Below are 24264 nucleotides of genomic sequence, written 5' to 3'. Positions count from 1 at the left end.
TGTCAGCCCCTCGTACTATCCCTCCTTCAGCCCGACTCGGGACTCGCCTGACTCGACTGATCTATGTTGTCTCGCTGCGCTCCGGTTGCGCAAAGTTGCCGAACGTTCCTCGGTACCTGTGGAGTGTAACAGAATTCCTAACTGTTCCCTCTCTTTTCCCCCAGCTTGTGTGGATTTTCATTGTTGCTTCGGCAACCCTGACAGCCAGTTTGTAACTTATTACACATTCACGCTGCAGCGGATCTGCAGTGGGGAGTCATCACGGGTTTATTAGACACAACATTGTCTTGTCATCACGGCTGAGAAATGTGCTCTCTAAATGAACATCTGTGTGGCAATAAATAGTGAAGTTTCTTAGTTCCTCAACTGTTTTTGTAGCTTAAGACATATTTCACCCCACCTTTGTTAGTCATTCATCATTAAATACAACATTTGATACAACATCTACTTCCTTTATAGGACTGAATTATGTGAGTTTCATCTTAATCCCATCCTGTTAAAGCATTTTCCAGATCTTTCTATCAATTACAGACACGACATGATGTGGTTTTGCAGATTAACCCTCTTCTACCCTGTGACTTACACATTACCGATCTAATGGCCGGCTGGGGGCTGCGAGTCAAGTGTAGATATGTGTAGATATGTGTGTGTATTGGTCTTGTGTGTGTTCACATGCATGTATGCCGTTGTGCTTGCTTGCTTGCGTGTGTGTGTGTGTGTGTCTATTTGAGACGCTATAGCCTGGTCAGAAGCTGAACAGCTGGACGTTAAGCAGCTTTCACCCTGTCATAGAATCTGGATGTCCCAGTCAGAGTCTCCCCCACCCCCACCTTCCCCCCTAGATGCCTCTTCTGATCCACATAAAGGGGCTCTAACACTCTCACTCATACTCTCATACCACATCTTACAGCACGTACACAACCTCCATCATTTTCTATCATCAGAGGTCACGACAGGTTGTGTCAGATGCTGTAATAATGTGTGTGTGTGTGTGTGTGTGTGTGTGTGTGTGTGCGTGTGTGTAGATGAGCTTCTCACAAGGACACAAGCTCTGTCTGTAGCTGACATTATCACACAGTGAACAAAACGTCTTCCGCACTGTCCCACAACTGTGCTTGTATTTCTCTCTCTCCCTCCCTCTCTTTCTCTCTCCTGCTCACACACACGCACGCACGCACACACACCTCTGGATGAATGTGGTCACATTGGCCTGTTGGCACAGGGCCATCTGTCACACACAGACTGAGAGATCCAGCCCTCATCCTAACAACCAAATATAGTCAACTAGAGCAGCCGAGCGCACTGGGACTGATCCCCACTGTACCACAACCAACACGGGTCACACACTCTGAATAATGACGCGATGGTTATCTTTTGCTCGCAGAATAAGCAGAAAGCCTCCAACCACCTGCACAATCCGGCCCACAATAGCCCGTTAACAAGGCTTTTTCCACACACACAGCTACTCCACACTGCTGTGCAGCCCACCGCCAACATTATGTCAATCTCTAAAACGCTGCCTGAAAATGACCATTGCTGCATATTTCTGTGTCTCTGTCTCGCCGTGTGTCCGTCACCAGAGCGTCGTCCGCTGCCTGTGGCACCCCAAGCTCAACCAGATCATGGTCGGAACCGCGAACGGACTGGCCAAGGTCTATTACGACCCCGTCAAGAGCCACAGGTAAACTCACATCACACCATGAACGCCATCAATTAGCACCTCTTGCATCCCTGTGTGTGTTCTTACCTGATTGATCTGTTGCAGAGGCGCCATGCTGTGTGTGGTGAAGAGCCAGCGGAAAGAAAGACAAGCGGAGACCCTCACGCAAGATTACATCATCACACGTAAGTCCGTCTGTCAGGTGAAAACACGTGAATAACACAATGCACCAGGTTTAGCTAATGCATTTATTCATTTTTAGTAAACAATCAGTGTAAATCAGATGTAGTGCCTTTCTCAAGGGCACTCAAGCAGCTTCACACACCCTTCCAATTGCACAATGTGAGCACATTACACACATCTTTAGACCCGTCTCATGCAGGAATTGTCGTGCAGAATACATGTTTACATATCATCCCTTCTCTCACTCGCTCGCTCTCTCTCACACGCACACACACACACTTTCCGCTCATTCCCTGTCTCATATTGGGGCTTTTGTGAGGGTCATTAGCTGATGGAGTAGCGTGAGGACGAGTGGATTGACATCGGGGCAGGGACACGGTGCCACGCGTCGCCCACACACTCTCCAGCCACGCCGGATCACGCCGCAGACAGCCACCCGCCGGCGTGATCCGCCTGCTGGAGCGCACGCCGGGACACACGCTCACACCACGCGCGTGCTTCATGAGGCTGCCACTTCTTCGGCGCGTGCCCCCCCTCCCCAACCTATAAGAGCAGTACCGCTCTTCCACCATTTAGTGTTTGCGCAGTCCTTTTTAATGTCATCACGTGACTTTCAATCGCCATGCCGACGGGGTGTGAAGCAGGGGCAGCACGGTTTGACTGCCACGAGCGGCGGGGTGACGCACTTGATAACCTGGCGCTGGAAAAACAGAGGGGACAGGAAGCAAGTGATGGCCCATTGAGAAAAGCGAGGGAATCTGTTAACAGTAACCTTTTTGCTTAATGTAGCGTGGAGGAGAAGAATTAACACTGAACAGCGACAGCGCTCCCCGAATGGAAAATCACTTTATCTAGCCCTTTACTAAAGTGTCTCTTTGTAACCTCTGAGGATAAGAGCAGAGGAGACACTCGCTTTTACACAAACACACACACACACACACACACACACACACACACACACTCTCACACTCTCTCTCTCCCTTCACTTGCACGTCTCCACGCGCACGTTCACTCGCCGGGTGGGGGGGCGGGGCTTATTTGTGAATGTGCTCAGGGAAGTGTGAAGAGCGGCGGAGTAATGCGTCTCGATTCCAAACGTTTGGGATATAATGAATCCTGTCGGTGTGCACTACAGCAGAAAGAGTACACACACGCCGCCAGAGGTCAACCGGTGTAGTTTGGTTTACGTGCCGGCGTGAGAGATGTGTGTCCTCCTGCTCTAATCTCAGTTTTGCATTTCGTCCTTTGCATTTAACAAAACACATTCTATTTGCGTGGCTGTTATGTGTGACCTCGCAGCTCGAATTAACCCAGAAGTAACACGATTGATCTTGTTTACTCATGCTTCCAGCTCACGCCTTGCCCATGTTCCGAGAAGCCCGACAACGCAGCACACGCAAGCAACTGGAGAAGGACAGACTGGACCCGAAGAAGTCCCACAAGCCCGAGCCGCCCGTGTCCGGACCAGGTAAAGTGCTGCTAAAGTCTCTCTGTAATCGCCTGTTAATGAGGCTTGATGTTGCCACGACTATATACCACTCCTCAAGTTCTTAACTGGATGAATGTTTGATTCCACATACTGTATGCACGTCTGCTGTTATTGGTGCGTTAGGTGTTATGCAACGCAACTAAAGTGGAGAGCCATAATCGCAGAGCACCCAAAGGCCTCTTAAAGACTCCTTCCACTGTTGTTGCGTCATAGCCCGGTGAACTTTCCCTGGGACCCCCGTGTTCAGTCTCGTTACAGCCTCGACGCAACACACACACACACACATTTGCAAATTTGCGCACCTATGCGCGATCAACAGTCCAGTTTGAACTTCCTTCCAATAAGCGGAGGTGCCAGATAACATTTCCTGCTCCGCTCCGGTTCCAGATGGCTCATTGCTATGGTGTTGCTTTGTGAAATGCACTCTAGAGGACGATGCAAAAAAATAATAATGTACGCACAGGTGGGGAAAGTGGCGTTAAGAGCCAAAAGAGCAGGCAAAACCCAGAAAGTGAGTTGTGAAAACTCCCGGGAAACACCAAGGATAATTATAGTTTTTGTTATTTCCACTGGATGTTTAAGTATTTACATCTGAGCTTACACTCCTTAATTACATTATTTTTTGGAATGACCCAAGGCACAGCGTGGTGTGTGTGTGTATACAAGGTGAGTTACAGACTTTGAAAACCTAAATAGTCTGTAGGTGGAAATCAAGGCGGACGTTTGACTGGTTGATGGCAGACCAGCGGCTCAGAGACGACAGCCGGTCTTTAAATTGTTTACCTTCCCTTGAAACATCGTTGCGTAAGTGGACGGTGATGTTTGGCGGTCGACTGGATGCCTTTCAATCCCACAAACAACCCGCTTGCCCAACGACGGGCAGGAAATACCTGTGTGTGTGTGTGTGTGTGTGTGTGTGTGTGTGTGTGTGTGTGTGTGTGTGTGTGTGTGTGTGTGTGTGTGTGTGTGTGTGTGTGTGTGTGTGTGCGCTGTGTGCGCTGTGTGTGTGTGTGTGTGTGTGTGTGTGTGTGTGTGTGTGTGTGCGCTGTGTGCGCTGTGTGCGCTTGATCTTTTAAGACAACCGTAATGATGTCTTTGGAAAGGAGGCATATGTTTCCCTCAAGTTCCATAAAGTGCAGTCAAGTGCAGTCAGACCGCAGAGCGCAGGAAAGAACACTGTAGATTTTTATAGGGTGGTTCCTGAAACGAGAAAGGTTAAAATAACTCACAAGACCCAAGACAATCAAAAGCTCGACGTCATAGTCTTAAGGAAAAGATCTCAAAATCCCAACATGAGTGTGTGTGCATCGTGTTCCAAGCTCAAAGGAAGCAAATGAATGAAGAATGATCTTGTATAAATATATGATGTCATTGTAAGATTAAGCAGGAAATAATGAGTTCTATTATTTGGAAACATTATTGGTCATGCTCCTGGATACATAAGGTATAGGAGTGAAGGTATATAGTTAAAGAAGATATAGTGACATCACCAAAGATCAGCCAATCACAGATGGTCGGTTGGGTCCGTGTGTTTGTGTTTCCCTACTTTAACAAAAGGTTTTAATAAATGATCTGACCTCCATTAGGTGTCAGTATTTGTATACACACACATGTAATCCAGTAATCCTTTGTCCCTGGCAGGTCGGGGCGGTAGAGTCGCAGCTCACGGCGGCACCCTGTCGTCGTTCATCGTGAAGAACATCGCCCTGGACAAAACGGACGACAGCAACCCGCGGGAGGCCATCCTACGCCACGCTAAGGAGGCCTCCGAGAATCCATACTGGGTCGCCCCCGCCTACACGGAGTAAGGAAACCTGGCCGAGCGTAGAATGTAATATTTAGCGACCTCACGCCGCCTCCGCCTGTCGCCCTGGCGTTTGCTCTCTGGAGCAGCTGAGGGCCTGGGAGGTAACGTGAGGCCTGGGAGCGCCGATGATGGCGGCACTTGGGTTTCCTCCTCCCAGCGTGACTCATGAATGTTTAAATGGCCGTGCAGTTTTACAGTAATGGGCAGTTTTAGATTTCTATCTTTACGGCCAAGGGAGGGAGGGAGGGAGGGAGGGAGGTAGGGAGGGGGAGAAGAGGAAAGTCTGGAATCTACACACATCTGCTCACATCTTGCTGTACTAACACGTAGTCTCGACTTAAGTCTACCTCATGCCTGCTGAGCTCCTTTAGGCCGAGGCAATGTAGGTCTGGATTAAAGCCTTCAGCCGCATGACAATTACATAACAGTCAAATGGAGCAGAAGTTGTTTCGAAGCTTTCCAATCTTCCCCTCAGCCGACCCGGTCTCCATATGCTGCAGAGAAGAATCTATAAATAGAAGCCTTAATGCAGATAATGATACGATCAAACTGACACTTACTTAGTTATTTATTATCCTTTGTTGTGCATTTTCCCTTGCATGTAATCTGGATATTGCAGTCGTACCTAAATGACTTTTATTTGTGTTGCGGAATAACTCCATTAAAACCTTGTTAAGTCTTAACTAAACAACTCCGATCCTCGCTGTGAATCCCCCTTTAGGACCCAACCGGAGCCGCTGTTTGCAGAGGAATCAGACGAGGATGAGGAGGCGGAGAAGGAGCCGGAGTGGAAGAAACGTAAAATCTGAGACCACATCAGCCGCAGCTTTAATGTAAGTTTGATAGCAGGCAGTTTGGAGAGACGGCACGGTAACTGCAAGGACCCCCCGGACTATTAAGTAACTGGATGAGCGCATCGGTTAGGCCACTAAAGTCTCAACTCATTCGTCATCTCTGCTCTTCGGCTTTTTTAAACGCATTTGTGCTTCTGTGTGAGTAAACATGCAGGCATTGTTCTCCTCTTTCCCACGGCTCTGTACTTTATACAAGTTTATATTCCTCTCATTGCAATCCATCAACCAAAAGGAAAGAACTTGGCTCTTTTTAACTGTCTGTTTTGATTGTATGGACTTTATTTCATCATGTCTATTGTCTTCTCCTCCCGCCATTCCAGACTTTTGCTAATGCCTCATAAATCGGATCCAGATTTGGTGGTCGGGGTTCGGTTTTGTCAGTTATGAAGTTATGACGAACACTTCAACCGTTTATTAAACAGATATTTGCAAAGAGGACAAGAAGAAGAAGAAGGAGAAATCATGGCAATTTTGTTACAGAATTTCTGAAATCCTCCCAGTTTTTCCCCATCATCTGGAAGTCGACGTCCTGATCTGTTTTGTTTTTGTTTTCTGCCACGTTGAAACTTTGTTGTCAAGGCAGAAGCACACAAGAATTAAAATGCTGCAATTTCTTAACGTTGAGTGAGTCGTTGTGATATTTTCTTTTTTTTTCCATCCACAAATCAGATCATTCCGTATTGCTCAGGCTTCTAGTTACTTCTTTCCTAAGTCCTGACTCAAAGACCGAGCTTAGGCCGTTTAATTGCTTGAGAGCGCCGCCGCTTTCTAGAAATCTGGAAACATCCTTTAATTACAGAATGGTGGCAGCCAGCGCCGAGGCTTCCCTTTGAATCCTCCTGAATGAACATGCACAGCGTCTTATAATCACCTCCATTGACAGACAAAGCCACAACATACAGATCCCACAAATGTTTGTCTTCGCTGTACATTTCCTCCGGAATGCGACGTCTGGCCGCGAAAAAATGAGGCCTAAGAAGGAGCGGCGCTTTGAGTCTGAGAGGTGAGTCACTTTCAACAGCACCAGAATTTTGTTTGTTTGTAAGAATGAAAAATGAGTCACATGTTCTAATTGTTTCATGTCTTCACCTGATTCTACCTTCATTTGTTGACATGAGCATAACAACCTTCTCCTCCTCAGGGTCCTCATATTCAACCTGTAACATCTTAACTCCTACTGTGTTTTGCTGTGAGCGTTTGACCTGTTGTAAGAGCAACACATTGGGCCACTCTCCGTGTGTGTGTGTGTGTGTGCTGGATATTATGTGTCACGGAGCGGTGAGATTTATTACAGGCCACCGAGCACTAACTCATCACCGCATGCTGTTAAATTGGCCTCTGTTGACCCATAGACTGGCTGCGCTGGCAGAGATGAAGCGATCCGGCTACAGCTTGTTGACCTCCTCCATACATTACTTACATTGTGTGTTAATGTGCTTGTTTGCACTGTTTTCCCCAGTTATTACCTACGAAACTGCGCTGCTATTTGGGGTCAGGAGTCTCTTGAAAGTCGTCGGGTACATTTACACGCATGGTAAAGTCTCGATTTGACAGTGGTTAAATGTAATTGTCCTACTCCGACCTAGATTATGGGGTTGTAGATTTATTTATTCAGGTGTGGTAAGGTTTTAGTTGGAGTATGAGATTTCTGCAATGCCTCATTTACAGTACAGGAGAAAGGCGGAATCCTATAAAGTCCCTCTAATGTATACAAGAGACATTCTGATCACAAGATGCTATTCTGATTTAAAAAACGTAAAATTAAACATAAAGGTTCATCTAAAAATGACAAGAAGGCCCAAACCACCAAATGTCAACTATCTACACACACACACACCTTGGCGGAATGATCTCGCGAAACCGTTTAAGGACCCGGCTCTTCTTGTGCCTCTGCCATGTTCTCATCAGCGTTTACGCGTCTTCCTCGCACAGTGGAAACATTCTGGCGCGTCTCTGATTTACCGCCCAGTGTCGCTTTACGGCTCGTTTTTGTTTACTGTTACAACCCTGGGCCATTGTTCAGGAATGCAGGAGCAGGAGAGGGACATATACATCTCCCATCATCTCTCTCTCTCTCTCTCTTAAATCCACGGCCGAACACCAGGAGACACACGTGTGCTCATTTAATAGAAACAAGTTTAATTCTGTAAAAAGTTATAAAATGAATATTGTACAAAAATAAAGTTTGCAGAGAGCTTTGGTTCTGTAACACAAAACAAGTGAGACAACATGACAGGGGTGTGTGTTTCTTCACAGAGGTGTTGTACACAGTTAAGGAGTGAAAACAAATGCAACCTTCTTCACATTTAACACTGAGGATTCCTTTGCATTCGCTCTTATTTACCTTTTTGCCTTGTTTACCTTCGCGTGGTCGCCGCAAAACCATCGCTTGACAGTTGAGCAAACAACCGCAAAGATGAGAGGACTAGCGGTCGAGACGTGTGTGTGTGTGTGTGTGTGGATGAGTGTGTGCGCGGGAACGGCCTTCAATGTATAGAAGGGAGTAGTGAGGCTCTCTGGAGGGCTGCTGGGAAGTCTCCTAACTGCACATTCTCATCTGGAAAGGCTTATGCGTGAATCAGTTGTTAAAGGGAAAGATGATCCAATTGATGAGGTATGCTGTGATAAAAGCTGGAGTTTTGTTTTTTTGTTGTTTTTTTTTTCCTCCGCTCTGTAGTGTTTGGCCTAAATTCTGCTTGATGCCGTGGATTTGTTCTGTTGCGGGGGGATTATTGTGCAGTAAAGCTGGCTTGGTTGCTGCTGGGTGGGCACAGATACCTTTGGTCCCTAATCCATGCTAACGTCAAGATCCACCCGAGGGCTCTCTTTGTTCCACTTCAAACTCTTGCTCCTCCGCCGCCGTGCACAGCAAACACGCTTCCAAAGAGCCTCGCCGTTTACCCTGGATGTTTACGTCTTTGTAGTCGTGGAATAATGTCGGCCGAGCAAGATATCGCACGGGGAGGGGAGGGGAGGGCGGGACGCTTAAGCTACCCGAACATTATTTCGTTGAAATGTCTTAACCTTGGGATATTTACAGGGTTGGTTGTAGCTAGATCCTTCCTTAACCCTGCCCTCGGCGCTAAAATGCCTTTTGCCGGCGGGGAAGATTTGGTTAAGACTCATGTTAAGGGATCACTTTCAAATCTCCTTTTCAGTGAGTAAGACCTGTCTGTCAGAGGCGAGACGGGAGACAGACAATCTCGTGAACTTTGAAGCTCTCTGGGACGGTAACGACCGCAAAGCCTCGGCGCATACTTGGTGCAAGGCCAGGCCGGGGTTTCAGGTGACGTAGTCTGATAGGCGACTGAGCGAGCTGGTTCTCTACTCTCTTGACTCAAGGTAATGGATCGTCAAAGGTAGCTACAGATCCGCAGTAGAGACCATAAATTGATTTTTCCTTAGAGATTGATGCAGTTAAATGGTGATTCAGGTGATGTGTTTGCAGGGCCGCTGAGTGTTCAATAAAAACAAGGGTAGTAAACGTCCAGAGTAATGATGTCAGACAACCTGAACATTCGGTAAATCAACAAATCGACCCTCAAAATGCTGTCGAACGAGCGCTAGGTTCAGATAGAAATTGGTCCCCTCCTCTGTGTTCGTCTCTGTCTACCCTCCTTTACTGTGACGGCTAACGGGGTTTCAGGAAAGAAACGAGGTTTTGGGCTGAGGTGTGCGTGAGGATTGCGATACCCTGGAGTCTAAAGTGAAGCCATGAAGCGTTAGGATCTGCGCGGGAGTGATGAGCGGTGGCTGCACCTCTGTTCTAGATCACTCATGAAAATGCTTCACTTTGGCACCATCCAGGATAGACAAAGCTTTTAAATAAATAAGAAAAACAACAATTTCTTTCATAAAATGGACTGAAATAAATAACAATAAGTTAATTCCATCTTAATAAATATACCTCTTACACACACACGTGTATGTATATATATATATATCTATGTATATACGTATATATGATTGGATTTTAGGTTGACGCGTTGCACCTAAAGAGTCTTTGCTGAACCCTGGTGTGGTATTTCTCCTCCCTCGGCTCTGAATGTAAACATCAACATCCAGACGCTGCAGTGGAAGTGATTTAGACTGCAGCTGAATACACTCCTTAAATCTCTGCATTCATCTGGAGTCTTAGGAGCCAACAATGGAAAACCGATGTTCCTGGGAAAAACAGATCCTTCCGGAAAAAACGAAGCCAACTGGGGGCAGTTTTTTTTTTTTTGCCTTCTCCCCTTTAAAGAAGCGTAACAGAATGAGTTCATCTGTATTTCGCCACACACCTCGTAGGATTCTGCACCTATCCGACTTGGGTTGTGTGACTTAAATGGACAGTTTCCTTCCTTTCTTCTGTGTGTCTCTCGTCGTTTGAGTGTCAAATCACAGAAGTGGTTGAACCTGTGTGTCCCCCTGCAACGTGTTAGTACGGTGCATCAATTTGACGACTGACCCATACACCAGGAAATCTAGACCCATATACTTCCTCCAAAGACCAAAAGTATCAACCCGGGGTCCATGTCCTGGCGCCATTCCTGCTTTTGAGACAGAGCAGCAAAGATGCCTCAGGTGTCTCATCCCTACGACTTCCTCAGACACAAGCGCATTTCCTGGCTGAGTGCTTCTTCAGCGTGTGATACACCACGTTATCGTCCAAGAAGGACAAGTCGTCGTCGAACGCGATGGGTCGACAGCAGGTGCGAGACGGCGTGTCCTTGTCCAGCTTCTTGTTGTGAGTGAGGTTGTTGAGGATCTTGTCGTAGTTGGTCTCCGCCTCCACACACGGGCCGCTGCAGTACCGGAAGATCAGCTCCTCTTTGGTCTGGTAGCCCAGCCCCAGGTCCGTCACGTTGAGGTGGACCTCCTTTAACAAACAGCCTCGAGTCTGCACCGATATCCTCTCCCTGCTCTTCTCCCCTCGTCCCTCTTTGCCCCCTCGGCTTCCCCCTCGTCTTCTGCCCTTCTTCTTGTCCTTGTGTCCTCTCCCCGCGCCCACCCTGGTGTTTGCTGCTTCCCTCTGCCTCTGCTCCCTCCGCCCCCTAGAGCCACCGCCAACGGGCTCCGACGATCTCCTGAGTCTGCCGATGGTGGCCTCGATAAAATCCATTACGTCATCAAACTGATCAGGATAGGGACCTGCGACGTCATCTGGAAGATAGAGAAGGAGCAGACATATTGATCATGCTGCAGCTCATGGACACGTGGACACCGCAAAACAGCTTTCTGAACAATACAAGACAACGATCAATAGTAATTTACTGCAATTGCGAACAATTTGGATATTGAATGGAACCAGGCAGAACTTTCAAAGCACAGTAGTGCAAAAATAAGTGGAAGAAATGAAATATAAACTCAAGAAAATGGATGCATGAGATTCAACGTGTAGCTTTATGTGGAGCAGACCTTGATAAAATCTAACACACTCCCATTTAAGTCCAGCAGAGGACAGTGACACTTCAAAACATCAACAAGTACCCATTTTAACTATTTAAACCACAATATGTACAGTAACATAACATTAACATAAGATTGAAAAATGTTGTCATGGCCATGTGTCACTTGTTGTGCCTCATTAATACAACATGTTTACAGACAGCCGGCATGTGTGTATGTGCAGAAATGTGTCCAGCACACGGAGAATGTCCATAAACGTTGCGAAATGTGCAGATCAGAAACTGCTCGTGCTGATTTATAGATGAGTCTCAGGCAAAGGAATGCAACATGCGGTCCAAGCGTGGGTCAAATGCACGGCGCAGGTGCCGCGGCCCTGAGCGCGGGCCGGGCCGCAGCCATTGAGACGAGCAGGTCTGTTTAGACGCGGAGAAAATGTAGAAAACCCGTCCACCTGTACGACTGGAATGTGGGCCAACTTGGCTGAACATCCAAAGCTCTGAATCCCTTTTTATTTGGACATTCCACGATCCAAGACAAAAGCTGATTTCGTCAGGATTCTCAGTGAAAGCGCCTCTCTCTTACATCTGACTTCAATCGGGATTGTTTTCACACAGCAACTGCCAGTGTTAATAGACCAATCACGAGATTATAATCACCCCGGCGACGGAGCAGGGTGACGCTTTTTCCTCTGTATAAATCGCTGATACTTTTAATTATACAAAGCTGAGACTTCAAAGGGGCAAATTAACGGAAATCATATGCTTGGAGTCGCTCGGATTTTTTATTCTGCTCGAAAACTCAAAACACGCATCCGGCACAGCACTCCGCCATATGCCGAGAGGAACCATGAGAACTGACTCAACGTCTTGGACGCTCCTGTAGTCCATGTTGATTCTATTACAGAGTAAAGTCTCTCCTACTCCTTCCTCACAACGCTCAAAGGTCTGGCAGTGATGTCGACTATAAGGTCACCCAGAAATGTTATGAAATCAGTCAGTGTTACACTCACAGTGCGTTTCCTGTGTGCAGGGCTGGAAAGTACATTTACTCAAGTACTCTACACATTTGAGGAACTTTACTAGATCTACCCGAAGGCTAACTGAACATAAAACCATAACTTTGAGGCGTTTTTGACTGTGTTTCATGTGTCTAAGCCTTCAGCTGACTTGACTTTTGTGGATTTTTCCTTCCCAGATTCTCAAGTTTAGTTTTGTCTCATTCCAAAACTCAAAATTGAAGATATGAGTTTTCTCCGTGCTGTTCAGTGAAAGACCTCTTATCTGCTTATCTCATGCTGGACTGTTACTTGTCATGAACTAGTTTCTGCTGTCGTATTACTTACAGTACTAAGTCATTATTTATGTAAACAGCTTGAGTACTTCTTCCACCACCGCCTGTGTATCTGTGCGTGTGTGTGTGTCAATAAATCATGCAGACAGGGGGCTGCGATGTCTGGCAGGTGGCGTTGTCATTAACACACACAGGCCCCGTGTCACCTATCTCTCCTCTCATACCTTTTCTCCCTAACACAGCACGGGTCATCCGATCCCGTAACGCTCCGCGGCTGATTGGGCCGCCGCTCGTGTATCAGGTGAGCCCGGAACCCGCCGCTATAGACACGCCTGCCCTTTGATTTAGACGTCTCCTATTGTGTGTCAGCTGATAGGCCCGGCTGCTACACCTGCCGACACCACCCGGACCAGAGGTGAGAAGTAACTACATCACACGCACACACGCTACGTTTACTCCTCAGATACTTTCCATGAGTGTTTCCACATTGTGCCACTTTGTACTTCTCTCCCAATAGATTTAAAATAAATACATTACATCTGATGGCTGTTTTAATACTTTAAATTAACCAGATAACCTCCTCGCTCAAATCTCAACCTTGTTTTTGCTTGATGGCAGAATCCCAAGTTTTATAAAGTGGTTGGAGATTTTCTGGGGTAATTTACTCCACAGTTTATCCTCACGTCATTAAACTGACATGAAAGCATGCAAATCCCTCACAGTTGGAGACAAGCAGCCTATAGAGCTTTTCTTATGTATGCTTAATGTTGTTTCACTGCAATTTTCATTATTCTGCTCGTGCATATCTCCATTTTGTGGGGATTCTCCTTATAGATGCATCAACACGAAGCAGACAGTCCATTTTGAATGCAGACCTTGTGAGTACTTGTTCCTCCCCTAACCGCAGCATATAAATTAATTAAATAGTAAAACGTGTTGCATCTTTGTACAAGACGTAGTGGGGGCCTCATCTCTACAGTGGAGTGTTGTCTTTTGAATCAATCCTAAGACACAACTGATCTCACAATCCTAGCAGAGATAAATCATTAAATGAAACATAATCCTTGGCTTTGTCCGAGCAAGTTTGTTTGGAAAATACTCCTGACAGCATTAGAGTTAATGTCTCCTCATGCTGCCGCCGCCGCCGCCGCCTGCAGACATTACACTCTTATTAGAAAAACCTAAGCGACGCACACACACACACACACACACACTGAGGGCCAACACGACCCCCCCCCCCCCCCCCCCCCCCCCCTTTGAGTTTCAGCGTTATTTATGCTATTAGTGCATAGTTTAGGGTCTCAGGTTACCGCACAGATCAGTGATGTCACTCCGGTCCAAACAGCGGATGAGGTGGCAGGACAAACATTCGTCCAAATGTTCCATTCCTTATCTAGCACTTGGCCTGGTTTACTACTGTGTGAAGATGATCCAGTGTCACTGTGATCCAAACAAAACCGAATTCCTACCCACCGTCGTTGTCCAAACCAGTCTAAACACACAACTCTCACTTGATGGCTCAAACTTCTCGGGTCTGGCCTCTCGTCTTAGATTACTGTGATCTGCTGCAGATCTCCTTCTCTAACTCGGTTACGGGGAGGAAATCCACCATGGCTTTCTCTTCTGGCAGATGGCGGTGGTCATGGAGCTCTCTAGAGTGAATGCGGGACGCTCTATAGCCTCTGTTTGGGAGTGGAGCTGCTCTGTTGTGCTTGTTTTGACACCGCTGTGATGTAACCCATGATGGCAGTAAAACACAAATTAAGATCCTCTCCTCGATAACCTGCCTCTGCTCCCGGCCTTATCAATGTAGGACTCTGCGTGTCGACACTTCACCAGGCGTTGCTCAAAAGCACTTAGTCAGGGAGGTCAGAATAAATGATCTAACATTTGATTTTCCCTGTTTATCCCCCGTTTCATTCGAACACAATATCAGGATCTGATTGTTGTTTTTATAACTTGGAGAATCAAACAGCTTCAGGGCCTCTCCAGTGTGTTTCCATGTGGGTTCCTAATTAACCACTGTTCATGTCATGATCACAGCAGCTATACACAGACACACACGATAGAGCGTTTGATGAAAACATGCTGCACCGGCTTACATCGGTCTTCCATTGAGATCTCCTGCAGGTTGTGGTCTCCGCGCTGGAACTTTGGCTCTGCTTCCTCCACGGACAGGGACGCCGAATCACTGTAGCTGCCGGGGAAATGAGATCTCTTGGCGGGCTGAGCGTTTTGATAGAGGGGCCTTGTAGCGACAGAGCTCAGGAGCAACAAACACGTGGCCAGAACATCCCATAACTTCATCTTAGACTCAGTTCCTATGAAGAAAGCTGCAGAAAAGAGACGGTGTGGGTTGGAGAGGCGCTGCAATCAGGCACAAATTAAGAATTGAAAGTCAAACCAAGTGCATAATGAAGTCATCAAAGTGACTCAAAGTGTGTTTTGGCTCAACCTGGCCTGACTCGCTCTGTATCAATAGCTGTGTGTCATCATGTGGAGGTCTATTCGATCATGTAAACATTAATCTCAAAGGGGGAAGGGGGGGGGGGGAGTCAATTGGAATAATGTAAATAAATGAACCAGGGCGAAAATAAATCCATTTGACGCAGCAAAATGATCTTGAAAACAGATAAATACTAATGCGTCATTGGGTGCGTGATAAAGTGGTGGATTCTCTCTCTATCGCACAACATTCTCCTCCTCTTCATCCCCCATCTGACAGCCATTATTATCGGGATTACATGATTTAATGTAAAGGAGAGAGCTCTGTGTGTGTGAGTGTGTGATGAGGGGTGCGCCTTTACACACACACAAAAAAAAATGCCTTGCTCTAAAGCACGCAGCAAGCGAGCGTGTTGGCACCGACAGCCTAAATAATGGTGCGAGTTGAGGCCAGATGGCGATTCACGAAGCTTACGTGACTCTTTCTAATGGCATGTTGAGTCTGCAGCAAAACTAAACACTCATGCATGCGTAAATACTGAGGCTCAGACATGCGAAGGAGCCAAAGTCGCATCAAGCCTCCGTGCCAATGCGTGATTTGGTTTCATCATATTCATAATCTGTGACATAAACAAAAAGACAAGATTTTTTCGAACGTGTTGTTTGTTTTTTTCCCACGCATTTCACTCACCTTAAATATGGCCCATGCAGACCTGAAACTATCTTGTCTGTTCGTCTTAGTATCCAAACAGGCAACGCGACTCATTTAAGTGTCCCGAGGCTGAATCAGCGGCTCGAATCGCTTCAAAAAAAAAAACAACCACAGAAAATACTGGAATTTTCCTCGTTCATATAAAAAGAGTTCAGCAAATTCAGCAGCAGAGTCCGTGTAGAAGAAGGCAAAATGCCGCACCAGGTGTGTTTTTCATACTCCGCTCCGGCGCGTCTTTCCCACACTTCGGAGTCCAAAGGTCCGCGGGAACGACCGAGTGCCGCTGCGCCTCACGGGGCTCACACTCTGCAGTCGCTGGTTAATTGGATGCTACGTTTCCACGTTGGAAATCCGAGAGAGACCCACCATCTCCGCCTGGGAGCGGTCCAACCAAGACATCGGCGTCTCCAAAAAAAAAACAAAAACGCAGGACGCGGAATCTCTCCTTTTCCCAGGGGGGGCGCAGCTCGCCGTGAACGCACCGTTATAATATCCAGGCACGGCTCAGAAGAAACGCGTTAAATCTTCATTATCGCCCACATCTGATGTTACCTCGAGGTGTTTAAGCTCCATTTTTGCTCCACGTCAACTCGGTGTCGTGTTTTAAGTAGCGTGGCTGTTCCCCAACATGCGGGCTCCTCATACCGGACTGAGGTCTGCGCACAACATCGTACCGGGCGCAGAAGGCGGTTTGGAGAGATTTATATTGAAGTGCGCCTCTGACGTTCGGGCCAGTTGGTGTCCGCCCCTCTTTTATAGACCCCGCAGGAGCAAACCGTGAGTAACAGGGGAGCGCGTATCTCTCCAAACCACCCCTGGAGCCCCTTTGGAGCTGCGCAGTTTTCACATGTCTCGGGGATTATGTCACACATCCTGATGTCCTCTCGGATTAGATTTCAGTATGCGGAATGCGATTTGGAGATGTTGTGTTGCGATGCGTGTTTCTAGCCTGATCTCCGCGCCGCCGCCGTGCGCACCGGTGTCGAGTTCCACGTCTGATGGCCACACATCTCAAATTAAAAGCGTCCATAACCTCGCACGTCTGTTTGCCTATTTGTAAATACATGCAAGAGGCGTTCAGGGCCACGTTGAGATGTTGCGTTTTTATAATCCAGTCCAAATGTCTTGCGTAAGGGTTTTAATCCACATGTACCCAGAAGTGTGTGTGTGTGTGATGGAGGGGAGCCTGGGGCAGCGACCACAACACAAGGACTCTAACCCAGCTAAGATGTGGCACCTGAGAAACCATTTCCATTAACCTTCTTGATTTACAGCCTCTTTCATCTTTGAAAAAAAAAAAAAACACAACAGAGAACAGAATTCCACAAATTACTCAAAGTATTAAAGTCATTTGTGTTCCTGAGCCAAAAGAGCCTGGAGTTTTCCCACAAAGCAAACACTTGTCTTTCCAAGAAGCACTCTGGCTTTAATTTAACTAGTAAACGCTGCTTAAAGATGGCTGTCAAATAAAAGGATGGAAATCCCACCCCCAGCGCTTTAATCCATGGCGATTTATCTGTTATTCGTTGGTATTTAGCTTCATATTTGTTTGCTGGTTGAACTGGAGCTTCATGTCAATACATGTGTTCTTCCAAGCGTTTATGTGCGCCCTGCCCTTCTGCTAAGGATCTGTATGGTCCTGAGCCAAGTCCTCTGTAGATACCTGGATTCCTTTCTGTCATGTTCTCACATGGTTTTCCTTGTATTGGCTGACAGCCACTAATAGGTCATCTGTCATGAAACGTACTTCAACTGTCTGAGTACGTATAATTTGTTTGTTTGTTAACTCTCTAGTGTATTGGCCTTGGTTCATACCTCCATTCATAAAGCTTAATTGTTTTTCTCCTGTGTTTTGAGTAGAATTTGCTTGTTGTGACTGCAGGGTCTGGATGCATTGGTGTCAAGAGTGGCTGTCAGGCTGTGATAACTCTCTATCTATCCTCTTTATTATTGTGTTGTGTTGTGATGTAGAATGCTTCCTTCTTACAGACTAGTATACGATTCCCGATGGAGATCTGGATCAGGATGCTTGGCCCAGTCAGATAACTTGTCAGATATTGGTATGAGAGCAGGATCTGTGAGCTGCTCTGTGAGCTGCGCTATCATCCTTGTAACTGAGCCCTCTGTGGTTTAGAACTTGCGGAGATCTTTGGTTTCAGCGCCCATAATTCTTTTTGCCTTCAGAAGCAGCACAGTGGTTGAGGGAAGTTTACTTCACAGATTGGATGTGAAAAAGCACCATGATGATGTTCAAGGTGATTTGGAATGCAGTGTGAGAGTCTTTCAGCAGGGGAGGAGCTGCGAAATCCAAAGTCAAAACCAGAGACGCTGCAAGTTAAAAATAGATTAAAAAAATAGGAAAAACATCATGTGAGGAGCAAAAACAGAGGCAAACACATAATATTCCTCATGTCTGACTCAGAAATGCATATTGTTATTATTGTGCTTGCTGTTTTTTTAGTTATAATTATTACTATTATTATTATGCAATATATGCAAATAAATCATTTAATACACTCTACTCCAGAAACTCTATAAATATATGATTTACATGTTACATATAAGATCCTGATGCATGGACATTTTTAGTGAAATTACATATGGAGAAGATTATGACTGTCCTTAAAATACACCAGAAACATGCACTTTGTTTGACATATAAGATATAAGCAGTAAATAACACACTTGTACACAGACATGATGAGATAATATGGTGAGGAACACAGTCAGTGATGGAGATAAAGGTTCATAAAGTCACTGATGGGTCAAGAGTTAACGTTTTGATGAGTCAGCGTTGTGAGTGACTGAGTCCCCATTGTTACATCATCTCCTCTCAGCCCATTAAAACCATTGGACTAATGAGTGCGTAATTGCACAGGAGTTATTTTTACATGTCACTGTGTGTGATGTGGCCGGGCCTGTGTGTGACGCAGCCCACTCATACACACAGAGGCCGCATTGTTTACGGCCATGTGCGGCCGTGTCACCCAAAGGATCCCTCTGTGACGAGATGACTGATGTGAACGGGAGCTGTGAAGATAATGATCACTGAAAATAGCTCGGTTTTAGAGAGTTCCTTTATGCCGGAGCGCCGCGTCAGTCCGAGGGTGTCATCGCTCCCTCCCTCCCCCTCAGCTCCAACGCTTGAGTGACTGTGATAAATATTAATTTGTTTGGAGGAGAAACATGAGTAAGCCCAACGAATCAGCGCCACATGGGGTGTGAGGAAGAGACGAGTCATTGAGACAGAAGAGCCGTCTTTCATTATCGGTGCCGCTGATGGGACCAAAGCCCTTAATTTTTGATGTCGGCCCTCACAGAGCAGCAACGGGCCGTCACTAAGACAGGAATCTAGAAAGAAACACCAACTCTGCAGCTGCTTTAGTCTAATATAGAATCTCATTGCTTCTCAAGCAAAGTAACCACCGGCAATTTGTAACAAACTATATTAAATGAAGTGTTACATCAGTTAGTTAGCTGTCATTCCCTTTTATTCCAATTCAAAATATCTTCTTAGATGAATGATGATCACAACGATGATTATGTGCAGCTTGACATCACAATGAGCCCATGAGCCAACATTCCACACACAACTACTGACAGTTGGGACGATTAATTGTTTTTTTTCACATCCTTGTGTGACCCAGAAGTGTAGCTTTTTAATCCAAAGTGTATTTGTCATATATATGGAGATACTGAAGGGAAAAAAACATGTCCACTCAGCAGAATGCAAATACTGGTTCCATTTAATGAGGCTGTTTATAAATACGTTAAATAATCTTGTAATTGATGTGTGACACGCTGATGACACTACGCTGATGACACTACGCTGATGACACTACGCTGATGACACTGCGCTGATGACATCATCTTATTTTGGCCTCAGCAGCACAAATCCAGTACACTTTAGGCCCATTACTGCCAATTGATCGGAATTTTGACAGCATTGCACGAGGACAGACGTGCAATATCTCATCTCAGTGAACGTCTCCCATGTTTCAGGCGTTTAGTGATCCGGCGGTATCTGATGCATACTTACCATCGCTGTCCCTCCATATTATACTGCCTATAGACCAGTAGATCATTTCTCAGGTGCCACCTGCTGTTTTGCAGCGTGCCACCACTGATCACTGAACCTCTTTATACCTTGGACTCACGGCACGACACTAAATCTATCATTAAATTACAACTCCGAGCTCACGCTGCCCAGATTTATGCCACCCAATGACAGTTTGATGCACACTAAGTAGACACTAATAAAAGCAGCTCATGTACAGTGCGATGCAGTCCAATCTACTGTACATTCGGACAGATCCTCGTCATTTCTTAGGCTGAAGTTTGCGCTGGTATGGCATTATACTATTAAACACTGGATACTGTAGAGCTTATTACATTACATTACATTACTATCGCGTTATTGAGTCACTAAGATGTTGATAATAACGTGAGTCAGGACTGCGTCCCCGACGCGGAAGGATTCACGCTGCTTCCCCCCCCCCCCCTAACCCCGGATCCATCAGGATACACACGTACACAATCCAGACGAGGCTCGGTGCCAGATGCCCGACTATTGTGGCGTTTAGTGCTGCAGCTCCATCTGATTTACTCATTGCTCAATCATTTCAGAAGTATTTGTTGGCATCGGCACCCACATAGATAGTGTGCCTGAATAAATATGCAGTTGCATGCTTGCGTGAGTGAGTGAGTGTGTGTGCGTGTGTGTGTGCGTGTGCGTGCGTGTGTGTTTGTGTGTTTGTGTGTGTGTGTGTGTGTGTGTGTGTGTGTGTGTGTGTGTGTGTGTGTGTGTGTGTGTGTGTGTGCGTGTGCGTGCGCGTGCGTGTGCGTGCGTGCGTGCGTGCGTGTGTGTGTGCGTGTGTGCGCGTGTGCGCGTGTGCGTGTGCGCGTGTGCGTGTGCGTGTGTGTGTGTGAATAAGCACACTTGGTACTATCAAAGTGCAGGCAGGACTATGACACTGTTATAAATAGAAGGGAGGAAGTGAGGAAGGTTAAATGGCTCAGACATGTAGAGAGGAACTGCAATGTTTTAAAGCCAAATGACCTATTTCAAAGAGTTGCTGATGCGTTTACACGTTTTTCTGCTGTAAAAGTGCATTCAGGTGATAATAGTAGTAATTATGTCTGGACATATTTGGCATTCACTCTCCAGGTCCATGGGTCTTCTGAATGGATTCTTATAGAAGCTACTGTACTTCAAACTTCTGTATCTTTAACGTGATTTATTGTGAATAACCTCTATGTAAGTGAACACCAAATATCTGCAGAACACTAAAACGTCTAAATGAATGTTTTATAGTTTGTTATCAGTGGTTTTGGGATTCGTCTTGTCAGTTTGCATTACATCAGCCCAGCCTGGTACACCCGTGTGTGTGTGAGTGTGTGTGTGTGTGTGTGTGTGTGTGTGTGTGTGTGTGTGTGTGTGTGTGAGAGTGTGAGAACAGCTTATTATTGACCAAGGGTGAATTATCACCCCATGAGCAAATGGGAATCAGGTAAACTCCCCACATGGACCTTTGACCTGATTGGGCCGTGATGGAAAGGATGAAATCAAGGTCCTTTGGGTGGAGCAGAGTTGCTGCTGCTGTTGCTGCTGCGGTCGCGGCCTTGATCTGTGCTCAATTACACCACTGAAAGTTTGTGATTTGTTCATGTCTGACCGGGATGGCTTGGCTGCCTCCCAAAACAGTGAATAACTTCCAGGAGCCTCCGCGTCCAGCTGTCTGCATGACCAATCGTGTGTGTGTGTGTGTGTGTGTGTGTGTGTGTGTGTGTGTGTGTGTGTGTGTGTGTGTGTGTGTGTGTGTGTGTGTGTGTGTGTGTGTGTGTGTGTGTGGATTACGAGCGCTGTTCCGTCAGGCGTCTGTGGTCAGGCTGATAGCGTCCCTGGATCATTTTAATTCAGCCCCTACATTATCCTTCAACCGCCGCCTACCCTGTGCAGCCTGCATGCCTGGATACTGATACCTACCTGGCATGACTTTGACCTCTGACTTTCGGCAGCTGTCGGCGGCGGCCCCTCGTCGAAAAACAGCGGCCATGTGGGATTGGATCGCTCCCTCCCAAGGTGGCACCGTGTCAGAGACTATGCTGGCTTTACGGTTTTTAGCATTCAAAGAGAGTCCGCCCGGGTCCCTCCTCCGACTGTGTTACTAAACAAACACGTCCGGCTGGGTGCTGAGTACGACCCCTCCCGCCTCGCCTCCACCTCCCCCCGCTCACGGGCGAAGATGAAACGCTCCCTCGGGAAGGAAATAATTACGTTGCTTGTTGTCCATTTGCTTTATGCATATATCAGTTTACAGAGTCGAGCTGAGCTATTTTCATGATAACCTCTAGCCTTCAAACCCTTCTTACTTGATGGACCGCTCGCTCAAAGCGTGGCGCATGACTTTCACGAGGCCCCCCACCCCCCCCCACCTCACACACACACACCCACCGCGTCCCACCTCGTCCCCAATGTAACAAGGTCACAATAATTGGAGAAGGAAGTGTTGAGGATGTCTTAGAAGGAGCTGCGGGGGTTTAGAGAGTGATAGGGAGACGGCCAGATCCTGTTTCCACTCCGGTTCCCTCCTCTAATCCAGCCTGGCATGTGTTGAGATCAGAGCCGAGTTCTTTCACTCCCGTCGTGCAGTTCACTTTCCCAGAGCCCGTGTTTTCCTCCATTGTCGCGGATGGAAAAGACAAAGCAGGAGACGGCAGCTTGACTCACCTGGATGAGGGCGTTTAAGACGGGGAAAAGAACCGGGGGAGAAGGAAGATGACCTCCTTCAGGGGCCGGAACAATCCCCCGCTGTCCACTTCAGGTCTTAACCTCAAGGAAACATGGCACTGGACAGCTGTGTGGTCCCCTTGATGTATTTATGTCAGCCACTTACATAAATACACTGTGACACACATACACGTGTGCTTGTGTGTATGTGAGCATGCACACGCAGACACACAAGACACACACAAGACACACAGACTCACGTACACACACCGTATCATGCTTCCAGCCGGTAATACCCGGAGGATTCGATGTCTCCCGCAGCAGACGGGACAGTTGGTCACTTTGATGTAAATCACATCACGAAGTCACCTTGAATATCAGCGCCCATCTCAAATACATCAAGGAGTAGCGTTCATCGATCAATCAGGCGTTCGACTAATCTGACCTTTATTCACCTGCTGCATGCGGCAGGAACGACGTAATGACGAGTCCAGGCGTCGATGCAACAGACCGATTCCAGACAGCGCTTGTAAAATCAGTGCCGCAGGTCTAAAATAAGATCACAATAAATCACAGCGCCTGTAAACAGTTAAAAATGGGAGACAGCGAACAAATCAAACGCTTCCTATTTCTGTTCCGGAAGCTAAAGAGTCGATTACCACAGAGATGCTTTGTCCTCATAGTGCAGCTCGAGTTACGGCCGGTTATTTATTGTTCTCTTACATATCTTGGCAATAACTGCGACGTGGACGCAATTACATAATTTCACTATATATAACAGCGGAGGCCGGATTGTGGATGTTGGAGGAGTAGAAACCTGTTGCATTGTGGGTGACAGTTTGTCAGACGGTTTCATTGAAGAAGACTCCAGAAATCGGCCTTGGGACGCCGCTGAACAGGATGCAAAGTTTAGATGACATCACCGCCTTAACACTCCGTCGTAAAGAGCATTAGCGCCTATTGTTGAGCTACGCAAACTCTCCTCCTGTCGAGAAAAGCAGGTCAAACGCGGCCTCGACCTTGAACTTTGTATGAATGGCGCATAACAAGCTGCAGGAGGGGAAACGCTTTACAATAACAAACGGGACTTGGCTTGCAAAGAGACAATCGGGATGTAAAGCCGCCATAATCTAATCAGTTCTCTTGGGAGTCGAGGTTATGGGAAAGAAAACTGCGGCGGGAATTTGCTTCCCAAGGTCGAACGGTTTAAGCAACGCTACCGGTTGGACAGGCGGATCCCTGCCGTAAACCTGAAGGCCAGTAAAGCACCTGTAATGAGATATTAGATATGAGCTCATTAAATGTGTAATTAAGCCCGGGCGAGTTCGTGTGAAAGGGAGCGAGCACGTGTCCGCTTGTAATCCACTCTGACACACACAATGAGGAACGTTAAACCCCGGCTGAGAGGGCGGGATTAATCCGGATTACGCTCGGACACAAAGGCAAGAACGCTGCAGGTGCGTCGGGATCTTAAAGGGATTTACCGCCGACGAGTGTGAGGCCGTCAATGTGCGGACGGTGTAATTGGAAAGCGGGATTGACGTGTATTTGTGTGTGTGTGTGTGTGTGTGTGTGTGCTGTTATCATTACCAGAAAATGGAGGTCAGGTTGATTTGGCTTTTTACTTTGTTGCTCTAAGTCTTCCTGAGAGATGAACTTTCTCTAAAGGTGTCTAACCTTCATCGTGACGAGACAAACCGGTC

The 24264-nt window shown here is 46.8% G+C and overlaps 2 protein-coding genes across 2 annotated transcripts in view; one reads left to right on the top strand and one right to left on the bottom strand.

The window, feature by feature from the left end:
• Positions 1-6617, top strand: part of wdr70 (WD repeat domain 70) — a 30956-nt gene extending 24339 nt beyond the window's left edge. The window contains exons 14-18 of the mRNA XM_076164197.1: positions 1581-1681; positions 1766-1845; positions 3195-3311; positions 4974-5136; positions 5861-6617. Of these exons, the coding sequence (XP_076020312.1) occupies positions 1581-1681; positions 1766-1845; positions 3195-3311; positions 4974-5136; positions 5861-5948 (549 nt within the window). The 3' untranslated portion in view covers positions 5949-6617. The remainder of the gene's footprint in view (positions 1-1580; positions 1682-1765; positions 1846-3194; positions 3312-4973; positions 5137-5860) is intronic.
• A 3246-nt stretch (positions 6618-9863) lies between these two features.
• Positions 9864-15924, bottom strand: gdnfa (glial cell derived neurotrophic factor a). Its single transcript, XM_076164101.1, has 3 exons — positions 15811-15924; positions 14777-15007; positions 9864-11138 (listed from the first exon to the last, which is right to left on the bottom strand). Exons 2-3 carry the CDS (start codon positions 14979-14981, stop codon positions 10582-10584), a joined length of 762 nt encoding a protein of 253 aa, XP_076020216.1. The 5' UTR covers positions 14982-15007; positions 15811-15924; the 3' UTR covers positions 9864-10581.
• Positions 15925-24264: the final 8340 nt, after the last annotated feature.

Source organism: Genypterus blacodes, unplaced genomic scaffold (assembly GCF_046128005.1).
Source record: "Genypterus blacodes isolate CSIRO-AG114 ecotype Tasmania unplaced genomic scaffold, CSIRO-AGI_Gbla_v1 ptg000133l_1, whole genome shotgun sequence".
Classification (NCBI taxonomy): Eukaryota; Metazoa; Chordata; class Actinopteri; order Ophidiiformes; family Ophidiidae; genus Genypterus; species Genypterus blacodes.
The sequence above is the reverse complement of the archived record's forward strand: the minus strand, read 5'-3'. Positions and strand labels throughout refer to the sequence as shown.

Excerpts from the sequence above, each read along its gene's own strand:
- gdnfa (XM_076164101.1), bottom strand. The coding sequence starts at position 14,981 with ATGAAGTTATGGGATGTTCTGGCCACGTGTTTGTTGCTCCTGAGCTCT. Across the intron at positions 11,139-14,776 it reads GATCTCAATGGAAGACCGAT|ATGACGTCGCAGGTCCCTAT; the intron begins GTAAGCCGGTGC and ends TCTATCTTCCAG.